The 15616-nt window shown below is 42.8% G+C and overlaps 1 protein-coding gene and 1 long non-coding RNA gene across 4 annotated transcripts in view; one reads left to right on the top strand and one right to left on the bottom strand.

Annotated features, from left to right (window-relative positions):
- Positions 1-8799, bottom strand: part of SNX10 (sorting nexin 10) — a 43321-nt gene extending 34522 nt beyond the window's left edge. Inside the window, exons 1-2 of one of the 3 annotated variants that reach the window (XM_077304774.1) lie at positions 8470-8799; positions 5087-5189 (exon numbers count right to left, since the gene is read on the bottom strand). In XM_077304774.1, coding sequence (XP_077160889.1) covers positions 5087-5112 — 26 coding nt within the window. In that variant the 5' untranslated portion in view covers positions 5113-5189; positions 8470-8799. The remainder of the gene's footprint in view (positions 1-5086; positions 5190-8469) is intronic. The other 2 variants (XM_077304773.1, XM_077304772.1) reach the window with 2 other exon arrangements.
- LOC143821133 (uncharacterized) lies at positions 8235-14866 on the top strand. The gene is made up of 3 exons (XR_013225693.1): positions 8235-8472; positions 13972-14049; positions 14527-14866. It is a non-coding gene; the product is annotated as an uncharacterized LOC143821133 (long non-coding RNA).
- Positions 14867-15616: the final 750 nt, after the last annotated feature.

Below are 15616 nucleotides of genomic sequence, written 5' to 3'. Positions count from 1 at the left end.
ATATTCCTGGATTCTTTTTCATGCGTTTTTGAAATTTCTGCCCAGGACTGATCTTCAGGTCAATACATGAGCAGATGTGATACAAACACAAGTGGTTCGTGTAAATCATGAAAGCGGCATTCAAGGTAGGGATTTCTACATATCCAGGGGCTGTCCAAGAATACAGAAAAATATGACTTTGTAAATTAAATAGGACAACCCTCCCCCATGACCCAATGAGGGCCAAGTGTACTTGAGGAGTAGTCGAATGCTAGAGTGGTGCCCAAAACGCCATAGTGTCACATTATCATCCCATTTCCCCCCCCCCCGCTTTGTTTCCCTGGAGACCTCAATCTGTAATTTCAAAAATAATCTATTATCAGGCTGTATGTTCAAAATACCTTGTGCCTTCTCAATGCTTCCTGCTTGCCACATATTTAAACAGAGTGTTCACATTAAGAAAAGTCTGGGGGGGAGGGAATTCTTACATTTTTAGATGTTGTTTTGGAGCACTGTTTTAACAAAGTATTTTTGGATGAATGCTACTTCCGTTTCTCAGCATATTGCAACTATCTCATCCCAGAGGCATTAAAAGTGTGACTAACTGACTACCGCGCATCCATGTGACACGTGCAATGAACATTTGTACATTCCTTTTGTGGCTTACCTAGATAGCATTTAATTACTGTTATTGTGCATAAGCAAAATCATTGACTAGGACAGACTTAGACGCTGCAGGCAAAAGAAGCAAGAAGAGAACCAGGATGTTTTCCTCACACATAAAAGCTTCTGAATGTTAGTCAGCTTTCCAGTTAATGAAATGTCATTTAAAAAGGGATGGGAGGGGTCTTATATATCTATTTCCTCAATGTGCACACAATAATAAATACAGAATATTTTTTCCTGTCACAATAAACCCCAGGGAGGAATTCCCTTAATTCTCATGGTGCAAGAGAGCTACAAGAAAAAAAGCAGACAACAACTCTCAGTCTTTTCATTTTACACCTGTTGTTAGTTCACATTAACTATCATAGCGGGTTATGAACTATGCCTCTTCTTGACTTAGTCTCTCTTATAAATGTCAGGTTCAAGCAAGTTAACAGAAGCAGCATAACTTTACTTTAAAACAAGATAGAAGACATACCAGAAGCTAAATAATTTCCAAGCAGGAGAAAAGTGTGTGAGGAGAATCTCATCAAAGTAGTCCATCAAATACACCCACTGAACAATTCTAAGCAGTTCTGTTCAGAATCCTACACAGTTTTGTTCAATGGGGCTTCCTCTCAGAAGTGTAGGATTGCACTGCCTGAGGGCACAGGGAATCCTGCTCCCTCAACAATCTATTTAGTCAGCGGCATTATGCAGAAACACATGAATGATTGTGCTTCCCTTTCCATGGAAAGAAGAGCTGCCACTTCTGGGTTTTACTTCATGGAAAGAACACTGCCATCTTGTGAGCAAGGATGATCTTAGTGACCCCGGAATTCTGGAGCTCCAAAATCAATGTTAGATCTATCGGATGCTTTTGATATGGTTGACCACGAGTTATTAGTCCACTGCCTCGCTGGGACAGGGATACTGGGAATAGCCCTTTGATTGTTGTGTTCCTTCCTGCAGAACCAGACTCAGAGGGTAGCAGTGGGGGATGAGTTGTCACGTCCCTGTTGACTCCCATGAGCTCATTTTCAGTTCAAGTCAACCGAAGTACACTGTAAGAACCGATTCACAGGACCCCAGATAAAGCAATGAGCAGAACAGCTCCATGATCGCAACTTGTCATTAGCATTTCTTCCTACTAAACTTTCAAACAGGAAAATGTCTTCCAGTTTTTATCAGGTTCCCCTTCCCAGTCACCTTGGAACATCAGATATCCATTATTCACAATTTACAGATGGCGGACTGAAGCCAATTCCAAAAAGCAACACCGTTTGACTTGGGAAGTGGCAACACAGGACCCTTGTTGTGCCAGAGCCCTTTCCCAAAGGCACACAATTGCACAGACAAATATAAACATTTGTTTCAGAGGCAACAGTAACAAAAGAAAAAGCAAACAGTTTGTAAGAGGGCATTTTTGGGGGGAACACAGAGCAGCCAGGACCTTGGTGCCGTTCTGTCATATCCAGAGAAGTAGATCAGTACATTTATTATTATTTATATACTTTATTTATATCCTGCCTTTTAACCCCAGTGGGGACTCATAGCAGCTTATGTCAATCTCTCTTCCATTTTGTCCTCTAGGTAGGTTAGGCTGAGGGTGTGTGTATTGGGACCAAGACCTCCCAGTAAGTTTCCACAGCAGAGTAGGAATTCAGACCTGAGTGTTGAGGATACTAATCAAACATTCCACAAGGACCTTAGAATTTAACTTAAGCAGGAATGATCTCCAGCTGCTGCTGCGTCACTAAAAGAAATTTCATACGTATTTAGAAACCTTTTTCTGCCATGTAACTCAGGTACTGTAAACATCCTACTGGACATTGTCAGATGTTAGAGGGGTAGTCAAACTCTGGCCCTCCAGACGTCCATGGACTACATTTCCCATTAGCCCCTGCCAGCGGACACAGGAATTGTAGCCCATGGATATCTGGAGAGCCATAGTTTGACTCAACTATCACTTTCGTACCAACAGTTTTATTTCCAACTACTATATTTTCAAATGAGTCTGAAGCTAGACAGACTACTGAAGTTGGTAGACAAGGTATAAATCTTTTAAATAGATTGGGATGTCTTCCTGATCACTCTGCTTTTGCTGTTATGCAATTATTTTGCTATTGCAAAATATGGACAGCATATACAGTGCAGGCTGCTGCATTATAAGATGTAAAATATTTCCTGTAAATGACCTTGAAGGGAAAGAGGAAGTAATACTTGCTTAATACATTGCACAGACATGAGAAATCTCTCTTTATGTGAGACTCTGTCATCTGTCTACTGCAACCTACTTCACTGTGCTCAAGACCATTTCACATCTTCCAAACCTTGAAGTAACTCAAAACATCGATTCTTATAAGTATCAATCCACTACATGTTGCATGTGATAAAGCCAGAAGGATCTGTAGTGCCACAACTTAAAACACAGGTTGGAGAAGCAAGGGCTTACTGAATCAGATTAGTACCTGGTTTATCCATGTAGCACTTACAGCATGTGCTATGGGCCCAACAGTCCAAGGAGCCTCGCCCCTGCCTTACCAACAAAACCCCTGAATTGAGAGACAGAGAGCTTCCCAAAGAATGCAGAGAGCTTACGCCCTTACTTCTGGCGTTCTGCCCCACTGGCTTCAACTGAGGCAAGAAGCCTTGTTGCCTGGATTGTCAAGCTGCAGAGGAGGAGTTGGAGAGTAATTGTTGTGCTGGAGAGGAGGAGGAGGCCCGATCTGGGGCAGCTTTTGTATTCCATTCTGTTAAACACTCTGAAGGTATTTGTTCATTGCAGTGTTGCTGAAGATGGGCTTTGCAGCCTTCCTTTTGCAAGAAGTGCACACAAACACATGCACCCTGTCTTTTGGTGCTCCACTTTCACCTCAGCCAAGATTCCAAAGAAATCCCTGAGGTTCACTTATGTAATTGGAGGGGAGGGGGATAAATCTACATACTCACAGGAGCTGCAGAACACAACTTTTTATTGCAAGCCAACTCCAACTAACATAGGAACTGAAAGCTAAGGAGAAATAACAAATTCAGGGGACAGAGTCTCCCTCCACTCCTAATCTCTTTGCTATCCATTAAGTCTTTGCTATCCATTTTACTACAATCACACACATAGGCACAAACAGGAGAAAAGGGAAGCACCAATAACAGCGCCTGTAGTGCTCTGCTAGGACCGCACTTGCTCTGGTGCTCTGGTCCCTGCAAATCCTTAAAATCCTTAAACGGGGCCTCAATCAGATACATCAAGATATCAGAGATTCTGGAAGCAATATAAAAAGATCACTTGAATTGATACACTTGCATTGACTCACATATCTCTGTATACATGTTTATTCAGAAGTAAGTCCTACAAATTTAATTATGCCTTCTCAATGTTTTGAAAGTTAATTGCTTTGAAATTAGCATGATGTGGCGGTGGAAAGTGTCATCAGTCTGCAGCCGATTTATGGGGGACCCTGTGGGGTTTTCAAGGCATTTGCCATTGCCTGCCTCTGTGTAAACTTCCCTGGTGATCTCTCATCCAAGTATTAGCCAGGGCTGACCCTCCTCATTTTCCAAGATATGACGAGATCAGACTGACCTGGGCTATTCACAGTTCAGGATCGATATACATACTTTTAGCAAAAATTGATACAAATACAATTACATAAAACTTTTAAAGGTCATGTCAACTCTATGTACACTTGTAGGTTTAAATGTTTTTATACCTGGCTTGGAGCTGTATCTCAATACATCTGAATCTGAACATTATGTATACCAGACATATAATTATCTTTACATTATATTCTACACAAAGAGAGCACAACCCACCTGAACATCTGATGCTGCCTTATACTGATTCAGACTAGTCCATATACTCTGGTTTCTCTTCAGATCGCATAAATCTTTCGCCTTTTACTAAAGACTAGTCCGCCACGGTCAATATTGCCTACCTAGACTGGCAGTGGCTCTCCATGATCTCAGACATAAATCAGTGGTCTTGTGGGAGTGGCCAAATTGAAACAAGAGAGCATATACTGTCCACTGCCTTGATTATGCAGAAATTCATGGCAATTTGATTGAACCACTCATTAAAAAGTTTCCAGAACATCAGGATATAGATCGAGCAAAGAAGCTACTAAGTGATGAGGAACCCCCCCCCCCAAATGACAATTCAGTTGGCTAAGTTTTGCACAACCACCATAAAAATCCAATGCTCCAAAGTTTTAAGTTTTATTTTATTATATGTTTTAAATTGTATTACATTTGATGACCATATTTTTTTGGTCTCTTATGCTTCTGCCTCTATATAAATTGGTCTGAACTACTGTAACAAAGTTTGACTTGACTACTATCAATACTTACAGTATCAGCACACTCTGCAGTGACTACATACATATTATACTTAATGTCATCCACAAGCTGAAAAATCTTTCCCTGTTACCACAAAAACACCCCAAACATATATATTTTTACTTACCTTGGAGACTGGGAATTCCTTTTCATGCACACAGCCTGAGTGATTGGATTTTGCTGACAAGCTGGAGAAAATCTGGATATGGAAGTTCTCTATTGGTTCATCACTAGGAGAGAAGAAAAATAACCATGTTAATATGCAACTCTGTCTACAATGTAACGTCACAAGCAGTGTATTGCTTTTGTATCATTACAACAGAGCTAATCACTAATACCCACTCATAAATTGATTTTAGAAGAAGCACCTCGGGTTCATGAGCTCTTTTTAAATTGTACATTGGCACAAGGCTCTTTTTACCTTTGGACTTACAAAGTCTTTAGTTTATTTCCTGTCAATATCAATGTATTATTATTAAACTTAGTTATATGTCTTGTTTCTGTTTTATGTGAACCGCCCTGAGCCTTCAGGGAGGTTGGTATATAAATATAATAATATCTTTGGGCAATAAGTGGAAGTTGCCTACTTCAACAACTTCAGAATACAACAAGCTGAAATGATGAGGGAATATTATAAAGAACAGGAAACTGGGCCTTTCAGACCCAGCTAGAGGTTAAGAGTGATAGCCTCTAATCTGGTGAACTAAGTTTGATTTTTCGCTCCTCCACATGCAGCCCGCTGGGTGATCTTGGGCTAGTTACATTTCAGCCTCACCTACCTCACAGGGTGTCTGTTGTGGGGAGATTGTAAGCCACTTTAAGATCCTTTTCGGTAGTAAAAAACGGGGTACAAAATACTATCTTACTTTGACCAATGCAAGGTATGTGAAATTCCACTGCACAACACATATGAAAACAAAAGCCAGCCAAAATAATAAAGTATCCATTCTAACTGATGTGCACTGACGATGTAGGATGAGAGCCCAAGCCTGATGGTCTCAAATTTGTAATATAGTTTCAGAGGTAGATGTATTGGTCTGTAGTAGAACAGCCAGATTCCATCAGATCCATGGCAAAGTGGACTTTGAGGGCCATTCCGCACCCAATAAATATAGTGAAATGCCTTATGCAGACACCATATTTATGGCGTTTTGCACAACACTGCTAACATCCAGTGTCCAAGCAGCAAACCGGTAGCTACATCCTTCCTTTTAAAGCTCTAGCTGGGGAATCGTATAAAGTGGATTCGCCCAGCTAAAAAGCACAAGAGGAACCAGCAAGCCACATGCTAATGAAATGCTTGGATCCAAAGTAGTGCTATCTCTGCCTTGCACCTGCCACCCTCTCCCTTCTCCCGGGGACAAGTTGTTATTGTTGTTGCTCTTAAGTAAACTGCCTGGAGCAACGAGCAGGCATTAAATTGTGCAGGCAAGGCAAAAAAAAATTCCCCCAGTTAAAACACAAAGCATGCCTCTCTAAAGTCTCCCCACCCCCAAATCGGGAACAAGATTAATTTTTAAAAGATTCATGGCTCATGATTCCATAATGGGTGGCATTATATAATGCACTATGCATCTATGATTAGATGCATAGGTGTTTCAATGGAGAAGTTTTACTTTAAAAAAATTAGCTTGTCATCATGGGCCCTTTAAAATATGGAGAAGGCTGATTTGCTACCTGGCTTGCTTGACAGGTGGAAAAGAGTCTCATGTAAACCACATTCCTCTCTTCTGCCATTTCAAGGAGGCATGCGGAGTGCTAAGAAGCATGAGAAGGTAGCAGATGAAAGTGAGAGAGCCAGGTGGTAAGGAATGGCCAGAGGCGCATTATTTTTTAGCGTTACGCCATTTTGCTGTTGTAACGCTATTTATTTCAATGTGTGGAACAGCCCCGATTCTTGCAAGCTTGTACCCCAAAAATCTTGCTGGTCCCTAAGGGGCTACTAATCTTTAATCTAGCAAATCTGCATATGAATTCCAATTCAACTACTTCTTGTTGGTGCCTGTCTTTGAAACAATTCTGGTGCAATACTTGCAGCTTTTAAATCTATTAATTATCCAGGAAAGTTGAAGTAATCCCCTAGTGCCCTACTGGTTTATGCATGTTTCCATTTTTTCATTCATTTTTTCTCTCACACAAATTCATAAATGTACAAAACCAGGTTCAAGAAGCAGGTCATTCCAATATCCTCAACTCTTCTCATGTCTCCTTTCCTCAATTATTCTCCCTCCAGATTTATATATGCTGTTTATTCACACTTGACAGAAGCACCATTATTTATGTGTTCTGATGCTTGGCGCTTTATTTTTCATTAGAAGGCACACATTTTGCATGAAGGCTTCTCCAGTTAAAGAATGGATATTCCGCTTCTGGGCAAGATTTTTTTCTGCTAGAGACCAGGAAGAGCCATTACAAGTTATAGCAGCCTGTACTCGCGTAGGTGAGTCAATAGCCTGACTTTAGTATAAGGCAGCCTGATGTTCCTTACTCCAAATACCTTTATTTTTATTGTATTTTTCTCTTATTTTATATTGATGTTCATCTGCTTGTTCATATTTTGGGTAAAAAATTAGAAATGGAATTGGTTTATAAAAATATCTCCTTTTTAAAGATCTTAGCTGTTTAAAATAAAATAACATCCATCATTTATTACACCAGCATTCTGAGTGATGTGTGAATGATAACAACAAATTTGGCTACAGCTATCATATAATTATACTTTTGTATACAAGGAGTTATGCACACTTTCAACTGTTCAAACTGTTCCCCATGCGTTTCCTTGTAATCCTTTCAACAATCTGTAAAGTAGATTAACATCATTATTGATTGATTGCAATGAGGGGCTGAATCATGACCTCCTCATAGTAACCTACTAAGTTCATGGCAGAAGTGAGAGGGCTATACTCATGCACAAAGCTGTGGGAAGGATGTGCTTCCGAGTGCATCAACTGTCCATGTTTTTGTGCATTCGCTTTCACAATAAAGCCATGATCCAGGAGGCTGAATCACAGTGACGTCTCAGTGGGAAGCTCCTCCGAAACCAAAAGAATTATAATCAATATATTGTGTGCCGCTTGGGCACACTACAGCTTTGAACCAATGCCCGCGAAAAGAAGTCAACACAAGCGCTTAGAAGGAGACTCGTCTCTCATAGCCGCCTTTCAGACTAGAAAGAGACGCGCGCGCATCGAGACACAGACCGCTCTCTCACTTCCCGTTTCCAATCAATGCTCCTCTAGGGCGAGCACAACACAGCCGAACCACCTGAGGGATGGGGCGCCACTTCCCACGCAGGGAAGCTTTCCCTCTCCGCGGGCAATAGAAGTGTGGTCGCCGGTGACCGTGCGCGTAAGAGCGCGGGGACAGCGGCGATAAACCCCACAAGGGCGCAGCACCAGAAGCTGCTGATACGCTGTCCCCATAGGAACTGAAGGCACCGGGAGAGGAGGGAGATGCCAGACGGCTCTCTTGCGCTCTCCGCCAGCCATCGCGGATCCCCGCACGTCTTACCCGGTTGGTCTTCCGTCGCTTTGCCGGGAACTTTCGCGACGACTCCTCAGCAGCCAAAGCAGCAGCCAGGGCGGTAACGGCAACTCTTCAGCGCCGGGCCTGGGCTGGGACTTCGCATCCATGTGACCAGGCGAGGGAGGAGGAGCCGCAAGGGCTCGCTCGCTGGGCGCGTCGCCAGGGAAGGAAAAAGCCGAAGGGGAAGAAAGAGCTGTGGGCTTATTGGAGGGGTGCAGATGTGGGGAGGGCGCTAAGCAAACGCTCTCGGGGGCGTCAGAAAAGCAGCCGGCCAGGCCAAAGGTCTATTCAGCTGAGCGTCCTGTTTTCCACAGATCTTGAAACATATGTTTCCGGGAAGCCCAGGCCTTTCCTGCCTGAGCTCTCCAGCAACTAGTATATTGAGAGATAATGCTACTTCTGTGCCTGGGGAGTGCTGATAGGCCATGCTGACCTAATTAATTTTACAGTAATGTATGAGGTGTGGGGGCAGTGTGTGTCTTTAAAAGGAAATGTTCCTTTTGGATATTAGCATGGTATAGTGGTTCTTTGGGGGCCCTGGGAACAGTCAATCTCAGGGTTGTCATGGGGATAAAAGGGAGGAGGTGGGTATATGTTGACCGGAGCTGCTCAGAGGAAAGATAGGGTGAAAATATGAAATATTTAAGGGGGGCGGGAGGAGTTCCAGATTAGATTGAAGCTGGTAGTGGTGTGTCCACTTCTAAAGAAGCCTACTTTGGACACCAAAGATTTATATAAATATAATCCATTCTCAAATTACCATTCTTGAACAAAGTGATTAAACAAGCGGTGGCTGACCAACTTCAGATTCCTGAATTAAGCAATTGTTTAGATCCAGTCCAGTCTGGTTATGAAATGGAAATGTTCTTATTTACCCTGGGGGAGGGGGATGATTTGAGCTGGGAAAAGTACAGGAGCAGCATGACTTAATTTTCCTGGACTTCTTTACAGCTTTTGATATTGTTGTTGTTGTTATGTGCGAAGTCGTGTCCGACCCATCGCGACCCCATGGACAATGATCCTCCAGGCCTTCCTGTCCTCTACCATTCCCCGGAGTCCATTTAAGTTTGCACCTACTGCTTCAGTGACTCCATCCATCCACCTCATTCTCTGTCGTCCCCTTCTTCTTTTGCCCTCGATCTCTCCCAGCATTAGGCTCTTCTCCAGGGAGTCCTTCCTTCTCATGAGGTGGCCAAAATATTTGAGTTTCATCTTCAGGATCTGGCCTTCTAAAGAGCAGTCAGGGCTGATCTCCTCTAGGACTGACTGGTTTGTTCGCCTTGCAGTCCAAGGGACTCGCAAGAGTCTTCTCCAGCACCAGAGTTCAAAAGCCTCAATTCTTTGACGCTCGGCCTTCCTTATGGTCCAACTTTCGCAGCCATACATTGCAACTGGGAAGACCATAGCCTTGACTAAACGCACTTTTGTTGGCAGGGTGATGTCTCTGCTTTTTAGGATGCTGTCTAGATTTGCCATAGCTTTCCTCCCCAGGAGCAAGCGTCTTTTAATTTCTTTGCTGCAGTCCCCATCTGCAGTGATCTTGGAGCCCAGGAAAATAAAATCTGTCACTATCTCCATTTCTTCCCCTTCTATTTGCCAGGAATTGAGAGGGCCGGATGCCATGATCTTTGTTTTCTTGATGTTGAGTTTCAAGCCAACTTTGGCACTCTCCTCCTTCACCCGCATCAACAGGCTCTTTAGTTCCTCTTCACTTTCTGCCATTAGAGTGGTATCATCTGCATATCTGAGGTTGTTGATATTTCTCCCTGCAATCTTGATCCCAATTTGTGACTCCTCTAATCCCGCATTTCTCATGATGTGCTCTGCATACAAGTTAAATAGGCAAGGCGACAGTATACAGCCTTGCCGAACTCCTTTCTCAATTTTGAACCAGTCAGTGATTCCATGTTCAGTTCTCACTGTTGCTTCTTGACCTGCATATAAATTTCTCAAGAGACAAATAAGATGCTCTGGTATTCCCATCTCTTTAAGAACTTGCCACAATTTGTTGTGCTCCACACAATCAAAGGCTTTAGCATAGTCAATGAAGCAGAAGTAGACGTTCTTCTGGTACTCCCTAGCTTTCTCCATGATCCAGCGTATGTTGGCAATTTGATCTCTAGTTCCTCTGCCTCTTCGAAATCCTGCCTGTACTTCTGGAAGTTCTCGGTCCACATATTGCTGGAGCCTAGCTTGTAGGATTTTGAGCATAACTTTGCTAGCATGAGAAATTAGTGCGATGGTGCGGTAGTTTGAACATTCTTTGGCATTGCCCTTCTTTGGGATTGGAATGTAAACTGACCTTTTCCAATCCTGTGGCCATTGTTGAGTTTTCCAAATTTGCTGGCATATTGAGTGTAGCACTTTTACTGCATCGTCCTTTAAGATTTTGAATAGTTCAACTGGAATGCTGTCACTACCACTAGCTTTATTGTTGCTCAGACTTCCTAAGGCCCATTTGACTTCACATTCCAGGATGTCTGGCTCCAGGTCAGTAACTACCCCATTGTGGTCATCAGGGATGTTAAGCTCGCTCTTGTATAGTTCTTCTGTATAATTTTGCCACCTTTGCTTAATCTCTTCTGCTTCTGTGAGGTCCCTACCATTTTGGTCCCTTATCATACCCATCTTTGCATGAAACGTTCTCTTCATATCTCCAATTTTCTTGAAAAGATCTCTGGTCCTCCCCATTCTATTGTTTTCTTCTATTTGTTTGCACTGTTCATTTAAGAAGGCATTCTTATCTCTTCTAGCTTTTCTCTGGAATTCTGCATTCAATTGGGTGTATCTTTCTCTTTCTCCCTTGCCTTTCACTTCCCTTCTCTCCTTAGCTATTTGTAAAGCTTCCTCAGACAGCCATTTTGATTTCTTGCATTTCTTTTTCTTTGGGATGGTTTTAGTTGCTACCTCTTGTACAATGTTGCGAACCTCCGTCCATAGTTCTTCAGGCACTCTGTCTATCAGATCTAATTCCTTAAATCTATTTGTCACCTCCACTGTGTATTCGTCAGGGATATGATTTAGTTCATACCTGAGTGGCCTAGTGCTTTTCCCTACTTTCTTCAATTTAAGCCTAAATTTTGCAACAAGAAGCTCATGATCTGAACCACAATCAGCTCCTGGTCTTGTTTTTATTGACTGGATAGAACTTTTCCATCTTTGGCTGCAGAGCACATAGTCAATCTGATTTCTGTGTTGACCGTCTGGTGATGTCCATGTATAGAGTCGTCTCTTGGGTTGCTGGAAAAGAGTGTTTGCTATGACCATTGTATTCTCTTGACAAAATTCTACCAGCCTGTGCCCTGCTTCATTTTGTACTCCAAGGCCAAACTTGCCTGTTATCCCGGTTATCTTTTGGCTTCCTACTTTAGCATTCCAATCCCCCATGATGATAAGCACATCATTTTTGGGCGTTGCTTCTAGAAGGTGTTGTAGGGCTTCATAGAACTGATCAACTTCATCCTCTTCAGCAGCAGTGGTTGGGGCGTAGACCTGGATCACTGTGATGTTGAATGGTTTGCCTTGGATTCGAACTGAGATCATTCTGTCATTTTGGGGATTGTATCCCAAGACTGCTTTTCCTACTCTCTTATTGATTATGAATGCTACTCCATTTCTTCTGTGAGATTCTTGTCCACAGTAGTATACCTGATGGTCATCTGAATTAAATTCACCCATTCCTGTCCATTTTAGTTCACTGATTCCTAAAATGTCGATGTTCAGTCTTCTCATTTCTTGTTTAACCACGTCCAGCTTGCCTTGATTCATGGATCTGACGTTCCAGGTTCCTATGGAATAAAAATCTTTACAGCATCGGACTGTCTTTTCGCCACCAGTTACTTCCACAACTGAGCGTCCTTTCGGCTTTGGCCCAGCCGCTTCATTCATTCTGGCGCTACTCGTACTAGCCGTCTGCTCATCCCCAGTAGCATATTGGACACCTTCCGACCTGAGGGGCTCATCTTCCAGCGTCATATCGTTATGCCTATTGGAACTGTCCATAGAGTTTTCATGGCAAAGATACTGGAGTGGTTTGCCATTGCCTTCTCCAGTGGATCACCTTTTGTCAGAGCTCTCAGCTATGACCTGTCCGTCTTGGGTGGCCCTGCACGGCATAGCTCATAGCTTCACTGAACTACGCAAGCCCCCTTGCCACAACAAGGCAGCGATCCTTGAAGGGGGGCTTTTGATATTATCAGTCAACATCTTTCAGCACTGGGAGGCACTGTTCTGCCTACTTTAAGGGAAGGTTTCAGAGTGTGGTGCTAGGGAACAACTGCACTGCCCCTTGGCCTTGGGCCCATGGGGTTCTCCAAGGTTCCATCTTGTCCAGCATGTTTTCATCATCTATGTAATGTCGCTTGGAGAGGTCATCCAGAGATTTGGGCTGAGCTGCCAACAATATGCAGATAGCACTCAGCTCTATCTCAGGAAATGCTGAAAAACTCTGAGAATTTAGAATTTAGAAAAAAGATGACTAAGGGGAGGACATGATATGAGTTTTATAAAATTATGCATGGGGTGGGGAGAGTTGACAAAGAGAACTTTCACTTCCTTTCCCCAAAACTTGAGGGCATCTAATGAAGTTGATGGGCAGTAATAGCACAGACTGAAGTAGATACTTCTTTATACAATGAGTGATTCAAATATGGAATTTTCTGCCAGGTAGTGATGACCATTGCTTAAAAAGGAATTAGAGGATACAGCTATTAGTGGCCATGGTGACTAAAGGGAAACTTCACATTCAGAGGCAGTAAACCTCTGAATCCCAGTGCTAGGAGGCAACATCAGGGGAAGGCTTTGGCCTCAATGCCCTGTTGTTGGACTAACTGGACCACTGATCTGATCCAGCAGGGCTCTTCTTATGTTCTTAGCAGCAAATTCCAAGGAGGCTATAGATTTGTGAATAGGTGCCTGAAGACCGATTTAGAATGGATGAGGGCTAACAAACTGAAACTTAATCCAATAAAACAGAAGTGCTACTGAAGAGCGGAAGGTCTGACCTACCGAAAGGAGTAGGTTCCAAGCTTGGAGATATTTCTGGACCGAGGCCACCTGTTGGGTAAATACGTGGCAGTAATAGCCCAAGGGTGTCTTTCAGCAGGTTTGGCTGGTGATCCACCTGCGGCTCTTCCTGGGCAGAAAATATCTTGCTACTGTGGTATATGTACTGGTAACATCTAGATTAGATTACAGCAGTGTGCTCTACATTGGGCTCCCCTTGAAGAATGTCTGGAAGCTACACTTGTACAGTTTATTGCAGTCTAAGTACTTACTGGGGTGGGTAATAGGGACCATATCACTCCAGTTTTCTTCCACCTATAGTGGCTTCTAGTTTGTTTCCAGGCTGAATTCAAGGAACTGATATTGATCTTTGAAGCCTGTATGGTCGGGACCAGAATACTTTAACTTTCCACCTGGTATTGTGTTTCTTTCAAGGTGTTGCCTTATTCACCCTGATATGAATGTGTGTGTTTTCTTTGGTAGGACCAAGATGGTGGCTGATTCACTACTAGGACTGCCAACTTCCAGGAGGGTTTCAAATATGGGATGCAAGTTTTTGAGGTACACAGGTTTCTTTAAACTGCATACAAATATATGTATCCAAAATGTAACACGTGCTTTATAATTGATTAAAAATTAAAAATAATTTTGATGCTGTCTTCTTGTTTGTCACACTAAACTTTACCACTGCAACAAGACTTTCCACACATTCACATCCATTTCCCTGGATATGGAAATCAAAGCATGAAATACAGTCATTAGGTTTGCTGACTATTGCTGCCATATGACTTAAAGTCATAAATACCATTAAGAACAAATCTTTCCTTTGAGCATGCATTCTTCCATGATGTCTAAATTCTATTTAAAAACCTGGATGTGAATAATTCCTTCCTTATTTTCAATAGTTACAGTACAGTAGTTTGGGGGTGTGAGAAACTAGCATTCTTTTGCCTATAATGGTTCCATGGAATGGAAAGAAGGATATAATTTCACAGTGGAATCAACAGCAGTGCTAATTCTAATTTTCTTTATCACTAGTACAAGAAACAGAGGGAATTAATTGCCAGATGGAATGAGGATGGAGAACGGAAGTATTATAAAGGAAAAGTTGTGGAGAGAGAAGAAAAGAGGCAAGACAGTACAGAACCTAGCCTCTTTCCATCTATGTTTTCTACAGATGCACTATAATTATGAACAGCAAGAAATCCAGGTTGAGTCCCACCCTGACTGTAGATCCCAGAGCACAGTTTCATGTGCACATTCCCTGAAATACAGTTCAAAAACATTTGCTAATGCATCTTAGATGGAGTGTGGCAATTTAGTAGGTGCAGAAAGGGAATGTACATGCGGAAAAGAAAAACTACTTAGTACTCTTCCACTCCGGGGCCAAGAGCTCTCCCCAAAAGTGAGTAGGAGCCTTTTATAGTGCAAAGGCCCACTTGGCAGCAGATGGCTGAGTCAGCAGTCACTCCCTTCCCCTCTTGGTACAACAGCCAGACCACTAATTCAATCAGCTGCAGTCAAACAAAAACAACACTTAAGCAGCCCCCACTCTCCTGCAAGTTATATACACACACTTAAACACTTTAAAAGCAGAAAGAAGCAGCACTGAGTACTCCAGCAGCTCACGCCTGACTCCCCCTCCTGATCCAGACACTTGTGCTATGCTCTGAAGCAAACTGCATAACAGTCCTGGGGACTAAAAACAACAGACACTTGGGTCTCAGTTGCTTGCTTGCAAGACTTTTGGAGGTTTCTATCTCACCAGTGTGTGTGTGTGTGGGGGGGGGGATGCTGGATTATATGGATCTTTGGCCTGATTCACAGGATTGCCAGCCCTGGACTGGGAAATTCCCAGGGATTTTTGGTATGGAATCTATGGAAGGCAAGATTTGGGGAGGGAAGGAGGCTCAGTAGGATATAATGCCCTACAGTCTACTCTCAAAAGCAGCCATTTTGAGCCTCTTTGTTCACTCCGAGAAAAGCAAACCTTCTTTAGAAATGTTTCTTTATTAGAGCAAAACAAGGTGCTGCACTTAAGGCATAGTTAGAACTAACATACAGATAACCAATTGACACATATGGGGTTCAAGGGAGCATAAAACAGATACCATGGCAAGGAAGGCAC

This window comes from Paroedura picta, chromosome 11, assembly GCF_049243985.1.
Source record: "Paroedura picta isolate Pp20150507F chromosome 11, Ppicta_v3.0, whole genome shotgun sequence".
Lineage (NCBI taxonomy): Eukaryota > Metazoa > Chordata > Lepidosauria > Squamata > Gekkonidae > Paroedura > Paroedura picta.
Note: the sequence above shows the minus strand (reverse complement) of the source record. Positions and strands in the feature narration are given on the sequence as shown.